Source organism: Arachis ipaensis, chromosome B9 (genome assembly GCF_059453495.1).
Source record: "Arachis ipaensis isolate K30076 ecotype BB chromosome B9, ASM5945349v1, whole genome shotgun sequence".
NCBI classification, from domain to species: Eukaryota; Viridiplantae; Streptophyta; class Magnoliopsida; order Fabales; family Fabaceae; genus Arachis; species Arachis ipaensis.
Genome location: NC_142444.1, coordinates 85227410 through 85246938, shown reverse-complemented (window position 1 = coordinate 85246938; position 19529 = coordinate 85227410). Strand labels below are relative to the sequence as shown.

The following is a 19529-nucleotide window of genomic DNA, read 5'->3' as shown; positions in this document are numbered from 1 at the left end:
TGGATTCATCAATAATAAACACAAGAATGGAAAATAGTGGTTATATGATGTAACTATACTATTAAGCTCAAAAGAGATTAAGCTCAAAATAGTGGATTCATCCTGCACTTGTCCTTCCATTGAATTTTTGGTGATTGGTTGCTCAACTGAGATATACTCATCTACTCCCATTTTTACCCCAGCATCTTTACATAGCAAAGAGATTAAGCTTGGATAAGCTAATTTGGCATCTTTGGAGTTCTTGTTTGCACTTGTGTAAAGCTCACAAGAAATCAGCTGATGAACTTCCACTTCTTTTTCCAATATAATGCAATGAATCATCACTGATCTTTTGATGGTGACTTCAGAGTAGTTACTAGTGGGCAGTATAGAACGCCCAATGAAGTCCAGCCAGCCTCTGGCGACTGGTTTGAGATCTCCTCTCTTGAGTTGGTTTGGGATACCCTTTTTGTTGGTTGTCCATTTGGCTCCAGGGAGGCATATGTCCTCTAGAATTTTGTCCAAGCCCTTATTTGGTCTCATCATTCTCCTATTAAAGGAGTCCGGGTCATCTTACAGTTGAGGTAGCTTGAAGATCTCTCTTATTTTGTCAGGGTGGGTGTGAACAATCTTCCCTCTGACCAGAGTTCGAAAGTCATAGAATGCGGTTCCAGCTATTCTCTGCCTGTCTGTCTACCATAGATTAGAGTAGAATTCCTGAACCATGTTTCTTCCCACCTTTGTCTCAGGATTAGCTAGGATTTCCCAGCTCCTGTTTCGGATTTGCTCTTGGATCTCCAGATATTCGTCTTCTTTCAGATCGAATTTAACTTCCGGGATCACTGACCTTAGACCCATTATTTTGTAGTAATGGTCTGAATGTTCTTTGGTTAAGAACTTCCCTTGATTCCAAAGTGGTTTTGGAATATTCTCTTTCTTGCCTCTTGAGGTGGTTTATTTTCCCTTGGGAGCCACGATCTTGGCGGATATTGGCTTAGTAATCACGGATAAACACACCAAACTTAGAGGTTTGCTTGCCCTCAAGCAAAAGAAAGGAAAAGAGAAGGATATAGGGAGAGCCAAGTTCGAATTGTGGAGGAGAGGAGGGAGGCTGAACGAGGATTTAAAGGGAAAGGGGGTCGGTTTTCGAAAATTTTTGAAAAATATATGATAGAAAATGTGATTTGGAAAAAATAAGTATGATAGGAAAAGATGTAATTTAAAATTGAAAAGATATGAAAGATATTTGAAAAAGATAGATTTGTTTTTAAAAATATTGTGAAGATTTGAAAAAGATATTGATGAGTTTGAAAAAAAATTGAAAAAGATAGATTTGTTTTGAAAAAGATTTGAGAAGAGGTTGAAGAAGAATTGAGAAAGATTTAATTTTAGGATTAAGATATTTTTAATATTTTTGGAAAAGAGTTTGAAAAATGAAAGTATGGGAACATGTTTATGCAAGAAAATATGGATGGAAATATGAAAATTTGAAAAAAAATCAAGTTGGGAACAAAAACTTTCTCCCCTCCACAATCCTGGCGTTAAACGCCCAACTGCTGCTTATTTTGGGCGTTTAACGCCCATCTGTAGCCTCTTTTGGGCATTTAACGCCCAGCTGTTGCTTCTGGCTGGCGTTAAACGCCAGAAATCTTTTGTCACTGGGCGTTTTTCTGAACGCCCAGGATGCTGCAAGTATGGCGTTAAACGCCCAGAAAGGTACCCATTCTGGCGTTTAATGCCCAGAAAGGTATCATTACTGGCGTTAAACACCCAGTAGATGCTTCTTTTGGGCGTTTAACGCCCAATTGTACCTCTTACTGGCGTTTTCTTGCCAGTGAGCTCCTTTTCCTTGTTTTGTACTCTGAATCCTTCTGTAACCCTGTGAACTTATGCAATTGATACTTTACCTTGAAGATTATTTATATTAAACTCGTATAATTATTATTTAAATAAATAATATAGGTTTTGCTAATGGCTGGGTTGCCTCCCAGCAAGCGCTTCTTTATTGTCTTTAGCTGGACCTTGCTGAGCTTTTAATCTAGCCTCAGCCTTGAGCACTCTTGCTCAACATTGCCTTCAAGATAATGCTTGATTCTCTATCCATTAACAATGAACTTCTTATTAGAATCAATGTCTTGAAGCTCCACATAGCCATATGGTGACATACTTGTAATCACATATGGTCTCCTCCATCGGGATTTCAGTTTCCCGAGGAATAGCCTGAGCCTAGAGTTAAATAATAGAACCTTTTGTCCTGGTTCAAAGACTCTAGATGACAGCTTTCTATCATGCCACCTTTTTGCTTTCTCTTTGTAAAGCTTGGCATTTTCGAAAGCAATGAGTCTGAATTCCTCTAGCTCATTTAGCTAGAGCAATCTTTTTTCTCCAGCTAATTTGGCATCAAAGTTTAGGAATCTGGTTGCCCAGTAGGCCTTATGCTCCAGTTCCACGGGCAGATGACAGGCCTTACCATACACAAGCTGGTATGGAGAGGTCCCTATAGGAGTCTTGAATGCTGTTTTGTAAGCCCACGGAGCATCATCCAAGCTTCTCGCCCAATCCTTTCTACGGGTACTGACAGTCCGTTCCAGGATTCTTTTTAGTTCTCTGTTAGAGACTTCAGCTTGCCCATTTGTCTGTGGATGATATGGAGTTGCCACCTTGTGGCTAATTCCATACCGGACCATAGCAGAGTAAAGCTGTTTGTGGCAGAAGTGAGTGCCCCCATCACTGATTAGTGCTCTAGGGACACCAAACCTGCTGAAGATATGTTTCTGGAGGAATTTCAGCACTGTCTTAGTATCATTAATGGGTGTGGCAACGGCCTCTACCCATTTGGATACATAGTCAACTGCCACCAGAATATAAGTGTTTGAGTATGATGGTGGAAAAGGCCCCATGAAGTCAATACCCCATACATCAAACAACTCAATCTCTAAGATTCCTTGTTGAGGCATGGCGTAACCATGAGGCAGATTACCAACTCTCTGGCAACTGTCACAGTTACGTACAAACTCTCGGGAATCTATATAGAAGGTAGGCCAGTAGAAGCCACATTGGAGGACCTTGGTGGCTGTTCGCTCACCTCCGAAATGGCCTCCATATTGCGACCCATGGCAATGCCATAAGATCTTATGTGCTTCTTCTCTAGGCACACACCTACGGATTATTTTGTCTGCACATCTCTTAAAGAGATATGGTTCATCCCACAAGTAGTACGTTGCATCAGTAATTATTTTTTGTTTTGTTGCCTGCTGTACTCCTTGGGTATGAATCTTGCAGCTTTATAGTTTGCAATGTCTGCAAACCATGGTGTTTCCTGAATGGCAAATAATTGCTCATCCGGAAAGGTTTCAGAGATCTCAATAGAGGGGGGAAACGCCACTTCTACTGGTTCTATCCGGGACAGATGATCAGCCACTTAGTTTTCTGTCTCTTTTCTGTCTCTTATTTCTATATCAAACTCTTGCAGAAGCAACACCCATCTTATGAGCCTGGGTTTTGAATCCTGCTTTGTGAGTAGATATTTAAGAGCAGCATGGTCAGTGTACACAATTAATTTGGATCCTACTAAGTATGATCTAAACTTGTCAATGGCGTAAACCACTGCAAGCAATTCTTTTTCTATGGTTGTGTAATTTTTCTGGGCATCATTTAAAATGCGGCTAGCATAATAAATGACATGCAGAAGCTTGTTAAGCCTCTGTCCCAGTACTGCACCAATGGCATGGTCATTGGCATCACACATTAGTTCGAATGGTAATGCCCAGTCTGGTGCAGAAATAACTGGTGCCGTGACCAGCTTAGCTTTCAGGGTTTTAAACGCCTGCAGACACTCTATGTCAAACACAAATGGCATGTCAGCAGTAAGCAAATTGCTCAGAGGTTTTGCAATTTTTGAAAAATCCTTTATAAACCTCCTATAGAATCCTGCATGCCCCGGAAAGCTTCTGATTGCCTTAACATTGGCAGATGGTGGTAATTTTTCAATTACTTCCACTTTAGCTTGATCCACCTCTATTCCCTTGTTTGAAATTTTATGCCCAAGGACAATTCCTTTAGTCACCATAAAGTGACATTTTTCCCAGTTTAAAACTAGGTTGGTCTCTTGGCATCTTTTCAGAATAAGTGCTAAATGGTCAAGGCAGGAGCTGAATGAGTCTCCAAATACTGAAAAGTCATCCATGAAGACTTCCAGAAATTTCTCTACCATATCAGAGAAGATAGAGAGCATGCACCTCTGAAAGGTTGCAGGTGCATTGCACAGACCGAAAGGCATCCTTCTGTAGGCAAACACTCCAGAAGGACATGTAAATGTTGTTTTCTCTTAGTCCTGAGGATCTACTGCAATTTGGTTATAGCCTGAATAGCCATCCAAAAAGCAGTAATATTCATGACCTGCTAGTCTCTCTAGCATCTGGTTTATGAATGGTAAAGGAAAGTGATCCTTTCTTGTGGCTGTATTGAGCCTTCTGTAGTCAATACACATACGCCACCCTGTAACTGTTCTTGTAGGAACCAGTTCATTTTTTTCATTATGAACCACTATCATGCCTCACTTCTTGGAACAACTTGGACAGGGCTCACCCAGGGGCTATCAGAAATAGGATAAATAATCACAGCCTCCAGTAACTTAGTGACCTCTTTCTGCACCACTTCCTTCATAGCTGGATTTAGCCGCCTCTGTGGTTGAACCACTGGCTTAGCATTGTCCTCCAATAGGATTTTGTGCATGCATCTTGCTGGGCTGATGCCCTTAAGATCACTTATGGACCACTCATGAGCTGTCTTGTGTGTCCTTAGCACTTGAAGTAGTGCTTCCTCCTCCAGTAGATTTAAAGCAGAGCTTATGATCACCGAAAAAGTGTCACCTTCTCCCAGAAATGCATATTTCAGGGATGGTGGTAGTGGTTTGAGCTCGGGTTTAGGAGGTTTCTCCTCTTCCTGAGGAAGTTTTAGAGGCTCTTTCAATTCCTCTGAATCCTCCAGATCAGGCTGAACATCTTTAAAGATGTCTTCCAGCTTTGATTCGAGACTCTCAGCCATGTTGATCTCCTCTACCAAAGAGTCAATAAGATTAACTTTCATGCAGTCTTTTGGTGTGTCTGGATGCTGCATGGCTTTGATAGCATTTAACTTAAACTCATCATCATTGACTCTCAGGGTTACTTCCCCCTTTTGGACATCAATGAGAGACCGTCCAGTTGCTAGGAAAGGTCTTCCTAGAATGAGAGTAGCACTCTTGTGCTCCTCCATTTCCAGCACTACAAAGTCAGTGGGAAAGGTGAATGGCCCAACCCTGACAATCATGTCTTCAATCACGCCTGATGAGTATTTAATGGAGCCATCAGCAAGTTGGAGACATATCCGAGTTAGTTTGACTTCTTCAGTTAAACCAAGCTTTCTGATAGTGGATGCAGGTATTAGGTTGATGCTTGCCCCAAGATTACATAAAGTTGTCTTGGTGCAATTATCCTCTAATATGCAAGGTATCATAAAGCTCCCGGGATCTTTAAGCTTTTCTGGGAAGCTTTTCAGAATGACTGCACTGCATTCTTCAATGAGGAGAACTCTTTCAGTTTCCCTCCAATCTTTCTTATGACTCAATATCTCTTTCATGAACTTGGCATAAGAGGGTATTTGCTCAAGTGCCTCTGCAAACGGAATCTTTATTTCAAGAATCCTGAGATAGTCTGCAAAGCAGGCAAATTGCTTATCCTGCTCCTCTTGGCGGAGTTTTTGAGGATAAGGCATCTTGGCTTTGTATTCCTCAACCTTAGTTGCTGCAGGTTTATTTCCTATAGAGGTGGTTGGAGAAGCCTTCTTAGAGGGGTTGCTATCAGCACTTGTGTGTGTCTGATCCCTCACTGGCATTTGAACGCCAGAACTGAGCTTCCATTGGGCGTTTGACGCCAGCTCCTTGCCTGTTTCTAGCGTTTGAACGCCAGAGCTGTGCGTAGGTTGGGCGTTTAACGCCAACTTTGCATCCTTTTCTGGCGTTTGAACGCCAGAGTTATTCCTCTCTGGGATCTTACTGTCCTCAGAGGGATTTTGGATAATATTTTGCTCATCCTCTATCAGTTGTTCTTTTCTTGGCTTTCTGCTGCTCTGAAGTGAGGTATTTAATGTTTTCCCACTTCTTAATTGAACTGCCAGGCACTCTTCTGTTATCTGCTTTGATAACTGCTGTTTTGTCTGATTCAATTGTGCTTCCATATTTTCATTAGCATTTTTAGTGTCTTGTAGCATCTCCTTGAATTCTGCTAGCTGTTTTGTTAGAAAACACAATTGTTGATTGAGTTCAGCAACTTGTTCTAGAGGACTAAATTCAGTAGTCACTGCTTTGGCTTCTTCTTTTATGGAGGACCCACTATTTATGTACAAATGCTGATTTCTAACAACTATATCAATAAGCTCTTAAGCCTCTTCAATAGTTTTTCTCATGTGTATAGATCCACCAGCTGAGTGGTCTAGAGATATCTGAGCTCTTTCTGTAAGCACATAGTAGAAGATGTCTAATTGCACCCACTCTAAAAACATTTCAGAGGGGAATTTCCTTAGCATCCCTCTGTACCTCTCTCAGGCATTATAAAGGGATTCATCATCCTCTTGTTTAAAGCCTTGGATGTCCAGCCTTAGCTATGTCATCCTTTTTGGAGGGAAATATTGATTTAGGAATTTGTCTGATAACTGTTTCCATGTTCTTATGCTTACTGTGGGTTGGTTATTTAACCACCTTTTAGCTTGATCTTTTACAGCAAACAGAAACAGTAACAGCCTATATACATCCTGATCTACTTCCTTGTCACGTACTGTATCAGCAATTTACAAGAATTATGCCAGAAACTCAGTAGGTTCTTCCTGCGGAAGACCGGAATACTGACAGTTTTGCTGCACCATGACAATAAGCTGAGGATTTAGCTCAAAAGTGCCTGCTTTGATGGGAGGTATATAGATACTACTCCTATATGCAGCAGTAGTGGAATTAGCATATGACCCCAGAGTCCTTCTGGACTGTTCATTTCCACTTAGATCCATGATGGATAAAATGGAATTGATATGAATTGCAAAGAAAATATATTTTTGTTTTTATTTTATTTAAGTAGGACAAACCAAATTGTTAAGATAAATAAAAATAATAAGATAAAATAAAATAAAATATTTAGAAATTAAAATGTAAATTTCGAAAACCAAGAGAAAAATAAATTTGAAAATGAAAATAATTGCTTAATTAAGAAGATTTGAAAAACTTTGGATATGATTTTTGAAAAAGATTTTGAATTTTGAAAAGATTTGATTTTTTAAAATAAAAATCTGAATTTTTAAAAGTAATTTTCGAAAATTCAATTTAAAATAAAGAGAAAAGATATTTTTGAGTTTAATAAGGAAAGATAAAAACAATAAAATGACACAAGACTTAAAATTTTTAGATCTAATGCTCCTTGTTTTTCGAAAGTTTTGGAGGGAAAACACCAAGGAACACCAAACTTAAAGATTTTAAGATCAAAACACAAAGAAGCCTCAAGAACACCTTGAAGACTCACAAGAACATAAAAAGAACACCAAACTTAAAACTTTTAGAAAACTAAAAATAAGTTTTCGAAAATAGAAAAAAAAATAACAAGAGAACACCAAACTTAAAAGTTTGACATGAGATTTAATCAAAGAAAAATTATTTTTGAAAAAGTTTTAAAAGGAAGATTCCCAATTACCAAGACATAAGCACAACGCTCTAGCCAATTGAGCTATAAATTTAAAGTGTTTTTTTTAAGTATTTAATGTATAAAATTTTTTTGAATACTGATAATTTGAAAACGCACAAGAAAAACAAAAAAAGACACAGAACAGAAAAAACTAAAGATCAAACAAGAAAAATAGCAAGAACAACTTGAAAATCAAGAAAGAACAATGAACACAAATTCGAAAATTTAAAGGAAAATAAAAAACATGCAATTGACACCAAACTTAAAATATGAAACTAAACTCAAACAGAAGACTAAATCATGAAGTTATTGGTTTTAAAAATTTTCGAAAATAATTTAGAAAAATAAAATAAGGATTTTAAAATTTTAACCAAAAACAATAATAGAAGACTCTAAACCAAAAAGAAAAATTTTTCCTAATCTAAGAAACAAAATAAACCGTCAGTTGTCCAAACTCGAACAATGCCCAGCAACGGCGCCAAAAACTTGGTGCACGAATTGTAAATCACACTTTTCACAACTCGTACCACTAACCAGCAAGTGCACTGGGTCGTCCAAGTAATACCTTATGTGAGTAAGGGTCGATCCCACGGAGATTGTTGGCTTGAAGTAAGCTATGGTTATTTTGTAATTCTTAGTCAGGAAATTAGTAATAAAAATGATTGGGTTTATGAAGAGTAAATAGCATAAATTAAATAATACTTGTTATGCAGTAATGGAGAACAGATTGAGGATTTGGAGATGCTCTGTCTTCCGAATCTCTGCTTTCCTACTGTCTTCTTCTTCACGCACGCAAGGCTCCTTCCATGGCAAGCTGTATGTTGGTGGATCACCGTTGTCAATGGCTACCATCCGTCCTCTCAGTGAAAATGGTCCAAATGCGCTGTCACCGCACGGTTAATCATCTGTCGGTTCTCACTCATGTTGGAATAGGATCCATTGATCCTTTTGCGTCTGTCACTACGCCCAGCACTCGTGAGTTTGAAGCTCGTCACAGTCATCCCCTCCCAGATCCTACTCAGAATACCACAGACAAGGTTTAGACTTTCCGGATCTCAAGAATGGCCGCCAATAGTCCTAGCCTATACCACGAAGACTCTGATCATGAACCAAGAGGCTAAGAGATATACACTCAATCTAAGATAGAACGGAAATGGTTGTCAGGCACGCGTTCATAGGTTGAGAATGGTGATGAGTGTCACGGATCATCACATTCATCAGGGTGAAGTGCGAGTGAATATCTTAGAATAGAGACAAGCGTGATTGAATGGAAAATTATAGTAATTGCATTAATTCATCGAAACACAGCAGAGCTCCTCACCCACAACCATGGGGTTTAGAGACTCATGCCGTAGAAGATACAAAATTCAGATGTGAAATGTCATGAGGTCCAAAATAAATCTCTAAAAGTTGTTTAAATACTAAACTAGTAACCTAGGTTTACAGAAAGTGAATAAACTACGATAGATCGTGCAGAAATTCACTTCTGGGGCCCACTTGGTGTGTGCTGGGGCTGAGACTTGAGCTTTACACATGCCTAGGCTATTTCTGGAGTTAAACGCCAGGTTGTAACCTGTTTTGGGCGTTTAACTCCAACTTGTAACCTGTTTCTGGCGTTTAACGCCAGAATGCAACAAAGAACTGGCGTTGAACGCCAGTTTACATCATTTATCTTTGAGCAAAGTATGAAGTATTATATATTTCTAGAAAGCCCTGGATGTCTACTTTTCAACGCAATTGAGAGCGCGCAATTTGGGTTTCTGTAGCTCAAGAAAATCCATTTCAAGTGCAGGGATGTCAGAATCCAACAGCATCTGCAGTCCTTTTTCAGCCTCTGAATCAGAATTTGCTCAGGTCCCTCAATTTCAGCCAGAAAATACCTGAAATCACAAAAAAACACACAAACTCATAGTAAAGTCTAGAAATGTGAATTTTAAATAAAAACTAATAAAAATATAGTAAAAACTAACTAAATTATACTAAAAACTACCTAAAAACAATGCCAAAAAGCATATAAATTATCCACTCATCACCTTCCTAGACCCATTTAATGTAGCACTACACCAATCCTTGCTCCTAAACTTAGATGAGACAACCACAGTGAACCTTGAATTTGGTGCCTACCACTAACTAACGCTTTCTTTCTTTCCATTCCACAAAGAGCTCTAAGTTGGCTATCCATTTCAAGCAAACCATATTCAAGTGAAATTACAAAGCTTAGAGATAAGAGATTTACCCACATGAATGAAATAATGGATGGTTGCTTAGTGAGGAAGGCTTCCAGTGGCATTGTAATTTCCACTCCCTTAAGCTCTTCTTTGGTTGCCTCCATCTCTTGACAAGCATCTTCCATGTCCACTTCTTGACAAGGCTCTTCACATTCAATCACTTTCTCACTAACCTCTTCTAGCTCTTCTACATTCTTCATGTCACAACTCAGAGGTAATGTGGAACTTATCTCAATATCAACCTCAATTTCAATGGGAGAAGACTCCTCAATCTCAAGAGGCTCATGTGTTGGTGTGGATTCATCCTCAAGATGCTGATTTGTTGTTTGCTCAACTTCTTCCAATTCTTCCTCATTCACCATATGCTTTGGAGGTTGCGCACCCTCCTTGACATTGCTTTCAAGCTCAATGGAAGAAGGCTCAATGGGATCTTCGAAGTGATTCGTTAGTGTGGACAAGAACTCATCAATGATTGAATTGAATCCAATTCTTGATTAACCTCTCCTAATTCTTCAACCACTCCTTCCGGCTCAATTATCTCAACTTCAGCCTCTTGTTGCAATTCTTGCTTTAACTCCTCTTCTTCACCCTAAAGCTCCAAACTCACTCCCTTACTATGCTCCTTGGTTGATCTTCTACATTTGTCAATGAAAGTGCCTTGAATATATGAACTTAGGTGGGAGGCCATGCGGTTAGCGGCTTCAGTCATCATAGCAACCATGATTTCTATCTTCTTTAGCTCCTTTTGCTGTTCTTCTTGCCTTTGGATATAAGAGCTAATATCTCTTTGTTGTTCTTGCAAGAAGGTTTGGAGAGCTTCATCCATTGAAGGAGGTGGTGGAAGAGAGGGTTCATTGTTTGGTAGAAAGGGTTCATAGTTAGAAGGTGGTGCATCTTGGTAAGGGTATGGAGGAGATGTATATGGAATTGATGGTTCTTGAGAATATTGATGTTGGAATGGTGGTGGCTCTAAGTATGGCTCATATGGTTGTTGGTATGGTGGATATGGATTAGGATCATGTGGAGGTGAATGGTGGTATGGGGTATGGGGCTTGTGAGTAAGGTTGTTGAGGGCTATGTTGAGGGAATGGTCATATGTATGTGGTGGTTGTGGTTGACAACCACAATGAGGGTCACCACATCTATTAGGTTGGTATGCATTAGATGTTGGATTATACCTATAAGAAACCGAAGGAGGTTGTTGCCAAGAATATTGTCTATATGCTTGAGGCTCCTCCCATCTTTGATTTCCAAATCCTTGATGCAAACCTCCATTGAAGCTTTCATTTCCACTTCCTACAACACAGTTTGAACTAAACTCATAGCCAAAGTGATGAGAATTCATAGTAGAAAAGGGAAAACAACAACAAAAACTAAGGAGAGATAAAGAAAACAAACTCCTAAACCAAAACTAGCAAACCAACAAAAAGTACACTATTCACACTATTCACATATGAACAATAACCAATAATAAACACACATTGCAACTCCCCAGTAATGGCGCCAAAAACTTGATGTAAAGGTTTTCGTCAGTTAGGAATTTCACAAAAATAAATCCGTTGCAAGTATAGTCCCAACCAACAAACAACCTTCAATCAAAGTTTTAATATGGTTGTCACAAGTACAAACCCTAATAAAAACCGAGAGTATTTAAACCTTGGGTCGTCTCACAAGGAATTGCAATGAAGTGCTCAATTATTGGCTATGAAAGAACAAGGGGGTTTGATTTGGTGATTGACAAGAAAAGTAATAACAAGAAAGTAAATGATAATTAACTAATAAAAGGAAGAAAAAGAACTTTTAGCTAAGGCATGGAAATTGAGATCACCATCATTGTCTACAAACCATATATTGACAATTATGAGGGACCAACCTGTTCCAGGGGTTATCTGAAACGTGGAGTTTGGACCGGACGTGAGATCCGGGTCATCTCCGAGGGTTGGTTTCCAACCTTCGGATGCTGAGGTGCTGCCTTACCCGAGCTCCTCGTGTGGTTCTGTGGTGGTACCTGCAAGAGACTCTGATACTTAAGTTAGCATGGACTTTAGGCAGGTTTTTAATAGAATTGGAATATGAGTTATACCTGGAGGATCCAATGTATTTATATTGGTTTTTGGTGATCTTCTTTGGGACGAAGATCCTTATCTTATCTTATATATCTTGTGGGTAAGATCATATCTTTTGGTGACCGTCTTCTAGTGGGCAGTGGCCATGATGGTTTGGGCCTCTTTGGGCCTTCTGATGGTCCTCTGAGCTCTTTAAGAAGAGGTCGGTGGAGGTGAGAGAGCCTTCTTCGAGGTCGGTCCCTTTATCCTTTGGCGACCTGACCCTAAAGCTCGGGTTAGGGTATGAACAGTGCCCCCTGCTTGAGCTTTGATCTTTTTGATAGGTCATGCTCAAGCATCCTTAGGTCGGACACCGCTGCCCTAAGTAGGTCGGTCGTTCTGTCCTTCTCGGGTGAGCTGTGTCCTTTGAGCTGCTCTTTAGAAATACGAAGCGTTAGCTTTAAATGCTGCACTTGTTTCGAGTGCGACAGTTCCCTTGGGTAATCATGAGCGCTTTTAAGGCTCATTAATTTGGGCTCCTTCCTATTTTGTCGCTTCGTTTTCCCTCTCTTTTGTTTTGTTTAAAACCAGAGGGACTTAGTTCATTTTCCCTTTTCACTTCCGTCTGTTTCGTTTTTGTTTGGGGAAAGAAACTTTCTTTCGCTCGTTCTTTGGCTGCCCCAGCTTTCTTTTCTTCGAGTTTTCGAAGCTTTTATCATTTTCTGGTGGGGATCATTCATGACTTTGCTGCTCGCTTGTCACTGTTTCTGCTTCTTCTTTCTAGGTTGGTATTAACTTCTTCATTTTGTGCCCTTTGTTTGATGATGATATGGGATTCTTCTTCGTTTTCTCTTTTCCTTTTCGATGATGTTGCATGTTTGCTTTTGCTTCAAAATTTTGGTGAAGCTTTTGATTTTTTTGCTACCGGCTGTTTAGGGTTTGCGGGTTTTTGATTTTTTGATCTTTTGAGTTTGTGCTTCTGTCTGTACTACCTCCAAAGGGTGTCTCTGGGTCGCAGCGTCAGTCGTTTTGTGAAACTAGGGCCCCATTTGTCGTTGTTTACTGTTTTTTTTCTTGGCCGGGTTGCTGATGGTGATGTTTTTTCATTTTTTCTTGCTGTAGGTGGTGGAGTGGGCTTCGCAGAAAGAGAAATTCTCGACAGGGGAGAAAATGGGTCGCTCATGCTACAATTCCTTCGCCTTGCTTGCCTTCCAACCGCACTGCCTCCGTCACGAGCTTCTGCCACCGTTTAGCTCACCGGAAATCATCACCGGAGCTGCATCTGCTTCGTTCCTTGGATTTTCTCTGAGTACAATAAGCTATCTTGCTTTGAAAACTTCTTTTTTTGCTTTTTCGTTATATATTACTAAGGTTTCTGCGGTGTTTTTGCTATAGGGTTGAATTACAGTGATTGTATGTCATGTTTAGAGTTGTCGATGTCAGTGCAAAGATGAAATAGAGCTGTGATTATGGTTGCTTTTGCTGCTAGCCGATAGAAAAAAGTGTTTTGCTCATTTTATAACTTTCGGGTTCGACTATTCGAGGTAGGGTTTTCTTAGAATTTATTTTATATTACAGAATTCTTATAAATAGATATTGATGTGAAACATATATTTTTGTGACTATTTTGTCTTATAGATGTGGCTGTTTGCTGTATTGAATTACTGATTGCTTTAGTGGTGTGTGGTTGTTGATAAGAGAGTGGTTTGTAAAGTTATTTGATTGAATGTTATTAAATGTGTTTTTTCCTGATTTTGGAGTTAGTTTGTTAATATAAATGAGTCACCTTTGGAAATGATTTGAGATATGAAAATGAATTGATTTTAGAAGTGGTTTGATTTTAAATTAGTTTGATTTTATAAATTATTTAATATTAGAGCTGTTTGATTTTGAAAAGGATTTATTATTGGAATTGGTTCAAACTGGATGAATTTTGAAAAATGGATGAGATTTAGAAATGGTTGAGAAAGGTTTGAGAAATGTTTGCATGGGACCCAAAAAGGGGTGGAGAGTCCAAGTATTAGAGGAGATACTGTCGAAATTTTTATAAAAATCAGAAAGCTTCTTTAAGTTTGATTTATTTAAAATAGAATGAATTATGTTTTGAATAGAAATTGTTGATGAACGGAATGGGAGGATGGATGATGATTATTGAATTTTGAATGATGATGAGGATTTATTTTAATGTATGATTTTTGGAATGAATTTGGAAATGAGATATGAATTGATGATGAAAATGAATTAAAAGTAAATGAGACTTGCAAAATTGAGACAAATTGTTGACCCTCTATACGTAAGATGTGACTGGGTACTTTAACTCTCCAGATTCCCCCATGGGCATACATGTATATATGAGTTTGAGCTTGGGGCTTTGTCTCTCTCCATGGATGAGCTTGGGATTTTTTCCATGGATATTATTGAGCTAGGGGATGCGCATACAGAGGGACTTTCCAATGGTTAACTACCAGGACATGTCAGGTTGGCTGTATAACCGACAGATGAGCTCATTAGCCATAGGACAGGCATTCATCATATGCATTTATGTGACATTATTTGGGTATGCATATTATAATTGGTTTGCCTATGTGAATAATTCTGTTTAATTGCTAATTGCTATACTTGACGTAACTACTCTTGATTGTGTTTGAACCTCATTACTTGTGTTTGTAACTGAAATTGGTTGAGTTGTGGTGAATTGAATGTTGATTGAGCTGTTTGGGCCTGAACCCGTGATTGATTATGTAATGGGCCGGAGGCCGTGATTGGTTTGAGTTGTGGTTTAGTAAAGTATGAAATATCAAGCTTGTTCAGTATAGACTTAATGAATCTATGTTTAGAACAAGTTGGTCATTCATATTATTAGGAAAGTTTTAAAATTCTTTTATAAGGAAAGTGAGTTTGGATTTCTGGTTAATTAACTGATTTCTTTTAAAAAGGTTTTGATTTTTTTATGGTTAAACCATCGGTTTTTAAAGGATTCATAAGACAACGATAATCACTGAGATTGAAAACGATTTTCTTATTAAATATCTTCTTATGAAAATTCTAAAGGTCTGTGGTGAGACCATATGGTTAGGTTATCACTCCCCTACAGCTTTATCTTTTTAGGAGACGAACGAAGAGTCTTACAAAGAGTTTAATCGCAACTTTGCTTATACGATTTTGTTATTATATTAGTTTAATTGTTATTTATTTTTCCCTCGCTATCAATATTGTATTTTAAAATAGGGACAGGAAATGTAGGTTCTGTATGTATATTATATTCATAAGCTACTTATGTAAGATAAAATCTTTTTCCGGTTTTTCAAAGAAAACAGCGATACGGTTTCGAGTCAAAGGTTCCTATTTTATTATAAAGTATATGAAGTTGTCGTAATACTTCTTGTTATCAGAGTGGCGCAGCCAGAAGCATGACATTCTGATAGTGAGGGTGTTACAGTGGACCTAGGTACATGATGAATAATTGCAAAGATGCATTTGCGATTTGTAGATATGCAAGATATCCTAGCTATTTTATCACTATGACCTGTAACCCTGAATGGGATGAGATAAAGAGAGAAGTGACTCCCGTTAGATTGAAAGCAGAAGATTGCCCTGATATATTGTGTCGAGTTTTCAAAATCAAGCTTTATGGTTTGATTGATGACCTAAAAGAGGAAAAAATCTTTGGCAAAATTTTGAGATGTAAGTCTGTGTCTATGCAACACCTTATTAAAATCTTATGTTGTAGATAATGTTTTACTCATTTATTTTTTCAATTTTCAGATGTTTGCACTATAGAGTTTCAAAAGAGAGGGCTTCCACATGCACATATCCTTGTATTTATGAGTGATGAGTTCAAGCCACAAATACCAAGTGACATAGACAAACATATAACGGCTGAGATTCCTGATAAAAATGAAAGGTCAAATCTACATGAAGCTGTTCAAAATTACATGGTATATGGTCCATGTGGTCCGTATAACAAGAATTCACCTTGCATGAAGAATGGATCCTTTTCAAAGTTTTATCCTAAAGAGTTTAGGTAGCGGACACTCATTGATGAAGCTGGATTTCCCAAATATAGGCGTACTGATAACGGTCGAACTGTGACGAAAAAGGAATGTGTACTAGACAATAAGTTCATTGTTTCATATAATCCATAATTGTTGTTCAAGTTTGGGTGCTACATAAATGTGGAATACACATTCCAAATAAGTTCTATTAAGTATCTGTTTAAGTATGTACACAAGGGCAATGATCATGTAACAGCTACCCTATACAATGCTGGTGATTCATTAGAAGCCACACAAGTTGTTGACGGAATTAGGAATTACTATGATTGTAGGTACATTTCAGCATGTGAGGCAGTTTGGCATATATTTGGATACGAAATCCAAGAGAAAGAACCATTTGTGATTAGACTTCCATTCTGTTTGGAGGATAAGCAACATATGGTCTATAGCGAAACTTCGAATGTGAATGATATTGTCGAAAGAGCAGTATCTCATAAGTCCATGTTTTTAGGATGGATGGCGGCGAACATGTCATATCCCTATGCTCGAAGTCTTACTTATGCTGAGTTTCCAACCAAGTTTGTTTGTAAGGACGATGTTTCGAAGTGGCTTCCTCGAAAGCAAGGTTTTACAATTGGAAGGTTGACTCATGTACCTGCAAGTAATGATGAGTTTATATTCAATTTTGTTCTTATTTTTTTGATTATTTAAATTTAAAATCTTAACATCATGTACCCCACATCCATTTTATTTGATTTATCTACACTGGAAAATAAATGTTCAAATAACTTTCAACAGTTATAATCTAATGCCCTATAAATTATACAATTTTATCATTGTTTTTTATTTTTTAGAAAAATAATTTTATACGCATGTGTAGCTGCATAATAATTGAAATCATGTAGCATAATCAATTTAGCAACTTAGAAGTGGGATTTTAACCAACTTTTTTGCAGCGAATACCGAATAATATTACCAATAGCTTCTCTTGAATACTCAAAGAGGATGTATGAATTTTCAAGATATAAGAACAGTAGGAGGAACAATTCATGCTACTTATAGAGATGCATGCTTCGCTCTTGGACTCTTGTAAGATGACAGAGAATTCATGGATGCAACTAAGGAAGCAAACTTGTGAGCCTGAGGATCATACATTAGGAGGTTATTTGTCATTCTACTAACATCTAAAAATATCTCAAGACCAGAACATGTTTAGGATAGATGTTGGCACGAAATCTCAGACAATGTTCTGAAAATTGGACCAAATCGGCCGGTTGAATCGGTTCAATCGGGAACCGGCATGGAAAATGATCCGGTCTTCCTCCTAAAACTGCCAATCTCCAAACTGCTCTGAAACCACAGAACTGGCCGGTAACTAGCTGGTTGGACCAAACAGGGAACCGACTAGTTCTTGTGAAACGATTTCGTTATTTAAAAAAAAATCCCCCACCCCACTCTAGTCCCTCACCCGGTTACCCCCCCCCCCCCCACACCCCTCCTTCGATACACACTCACCAGCAAGCCCTAAGGTTCCCCAAAGTCCCAAACCAAAAACCCAGCTTGGTCAACGAAACCGCAGCCGCCGTTCGCAGTTGTCGGTGACCCCGCAGCCTCCTCCTTCCCCTGTCCCAACCTACAACTTGTGCCCCCCTCCCCCTTTCATTTCTAACCGTGGTTCTTTTCAACTCAGAGAGAAAACCCTAACTAGCCTCCACCATCGCCGAACGGAGTGAGTGAGTCATTGCCGCCGTCCGTGGTTGTTCGAGGCTTCTCTCTTCGTCCTGTCCTCAACTCCCTGTTCGCACTTCGCTCTCTTCTTCCTCGCTCGGCATCCATCCTCCATCATCTTCGTCCTGCGCGCCATCGTCTTGTCGCCCCTGTTTCCGATTCTAGGGCTTTCCTCGTTCCTAATTCGATTTGGGAACCCGATGCGCTAAGGTTTCTGGGCCTTGCCAGATCCGATTGTTTCTTTTACCTCCTTTAAGAATTCAAGATATTTTGGCACATGACTGGCTTGTCTACTGCGTCTCCTGTGAGTTTCGTACTCTCTCATTTCATATACTTTTTCAATTTTTGTGCGTTGTTCTGCAAGCTGCTTTGGCACTGATTTGTTGGTTATTTTAATTTGTGTGGTGTTTGCTCGAATTTAATTTTCCATTTGGCTCTATGGTAAACGTGGTCATACGGAAGGTTCTTGCAATTAATTTACTATGCAATTGATTTGATTTAGTTTTTGGATTATTGATTATGAAACCTGATGATGTTGCTATTGCTATTGTGAGAATCAAAGAGATCGAAAGTTTACCATGATTGGTCGATGTGAATTTTTCTTTTTGGTGGTGAAATTTGCATAATGTTACATGAAATGATTTTTTTGAAATTTGATATACTATTCCATAATCTTAGATGTTTTGATTGGTGCATGAAGATCCCTGCCTGAATAGAATGGCGACGGATTTCTTGTACGTCTTACTGTTTGTGGTTACTGTCACATGAGTTTTAGGGATCTTAGGGCAAATTCTTTGCAGATATTATACTAAACCAATGATACTGAGAGCTGGTGGTTGGCTTAATTTTTCTTTAATGAATTCAGAAATATTTGAGTTTGTAAATGATCAGTATAATAGTAGTAGTATGTACATAATCTGTTGCATTGTAATTTATGAGAAGTGAATCCTGAAATCATGAAATGCTGATAAATTTAAAATTCTTGTTGTAGTGTTTTAAATTTGTAAGGTATTTTAAGATTTATATTAGACAATAATTATATTTTAGGATGTTTGTTTATAATTTATTTATTATTTTATTTAAAATAATTTTTCCAATTGAACCACAGTTAAACCGATTGAACTAATAAACCAGTGAACCAGTGACTAGAGCGGTTTAATGACCAGTCCAGTTCTCAAAACCTTACTCTCAGATGATATTTTGTATTGACAAAGAACCATGATGAACATGAGAAGTGAGTTTTTATTAATTGTAATTATAAAAGTCCTTCATTATGGATAATTTTTAAACTAATTGAATTTTTACAATATCGTATAATATACAGAGTTAACCATGTCAGATGATGAGATTAAGTAGTTGTGCTTAATAGATATAGACAAGATCTTACATTCCTATGTTAAAACCTTGAAAGACTATCCTCCTATGCCTTTAGCAACTGAAGTTGATAGTTCTTTGTTAACCGAAATGGTTATCGGGAAAGAATTAAACTTTAACAGGTATGAGTTATAGAAAATTGCCTCAGACATGTTGGCCATTGCAACACCTGAACAGAAACATTCATTCGATAAAATTGTTACAACTGTGTATTGTGAAGAATGGGATTTTTTCTTTGTGTATGGTCAAGGGGGTACTGGAAAGACATTTCTCTGAAACTTTATGTCTGTTGAAATCCGTTCAAGGGGTGATATTGTATTAAACATTGCTTCAAGTGGTATTGCATCGTTACTTCTTTCCAATGGAAGAATGGCACACTCAAGGTTCAGAATACCACTGAATATAACTGAGGATTATGTATGTAACATCAAACCTGGTTCCCCTCAAGTAATGCTGCTGTTGAAACTAAACTTATAA

The 19529-nt window shown here is 38.3% G+C and overlaps 1 protein-coding gene across 1 annotated transcript; it reads left to right on the top strand.

Annotated features, from left to right (window-relative positions):
- Nucleotides 1-15476: 15476 nt before the first annotated feature.
- Nucleotides 15477-19529, top strand: LOC148545299 (uncharacterized). The gene is made up of 5 exons (XM_088499053.1): nt 15477-15639; nt 15721-15893; nt 16113-16611; nt 19048-19174; nt 19358-19529. The coding sequence occupies exons 1-5, from the start codon at nt 15477-15479 to the stop codon at nt 19527-19529; spliced, it is 1134 nt and encodes a 377-aa protein (XP_088355179.1).

Excerpts from the sequence above, each read along its gene's own strand:
- LOC148545299 (XM_088499053.1), top strand. The coding sequence starts at position 15,477 with ATGACCTGTAACCCTGAATGGGATGAGATAAAGAGAGAAGTGACTCCC. Across the intron at positions 15,640-15,720 it reads CTTTGGCAAAATTTTGAGAT|ATGTTTGCACTATAGAGTTT; the intron begins GTAAGTCTGTGT and ends TTCAATTTTCAG. Across the intron at positions 15,894-16,112 it reads AAGCTGTTCAAAATTACATG|TTTGGGTGCTACATAAATGT; the intron begins GTATATGGTCCA and ends TTGTTGTTCAAG.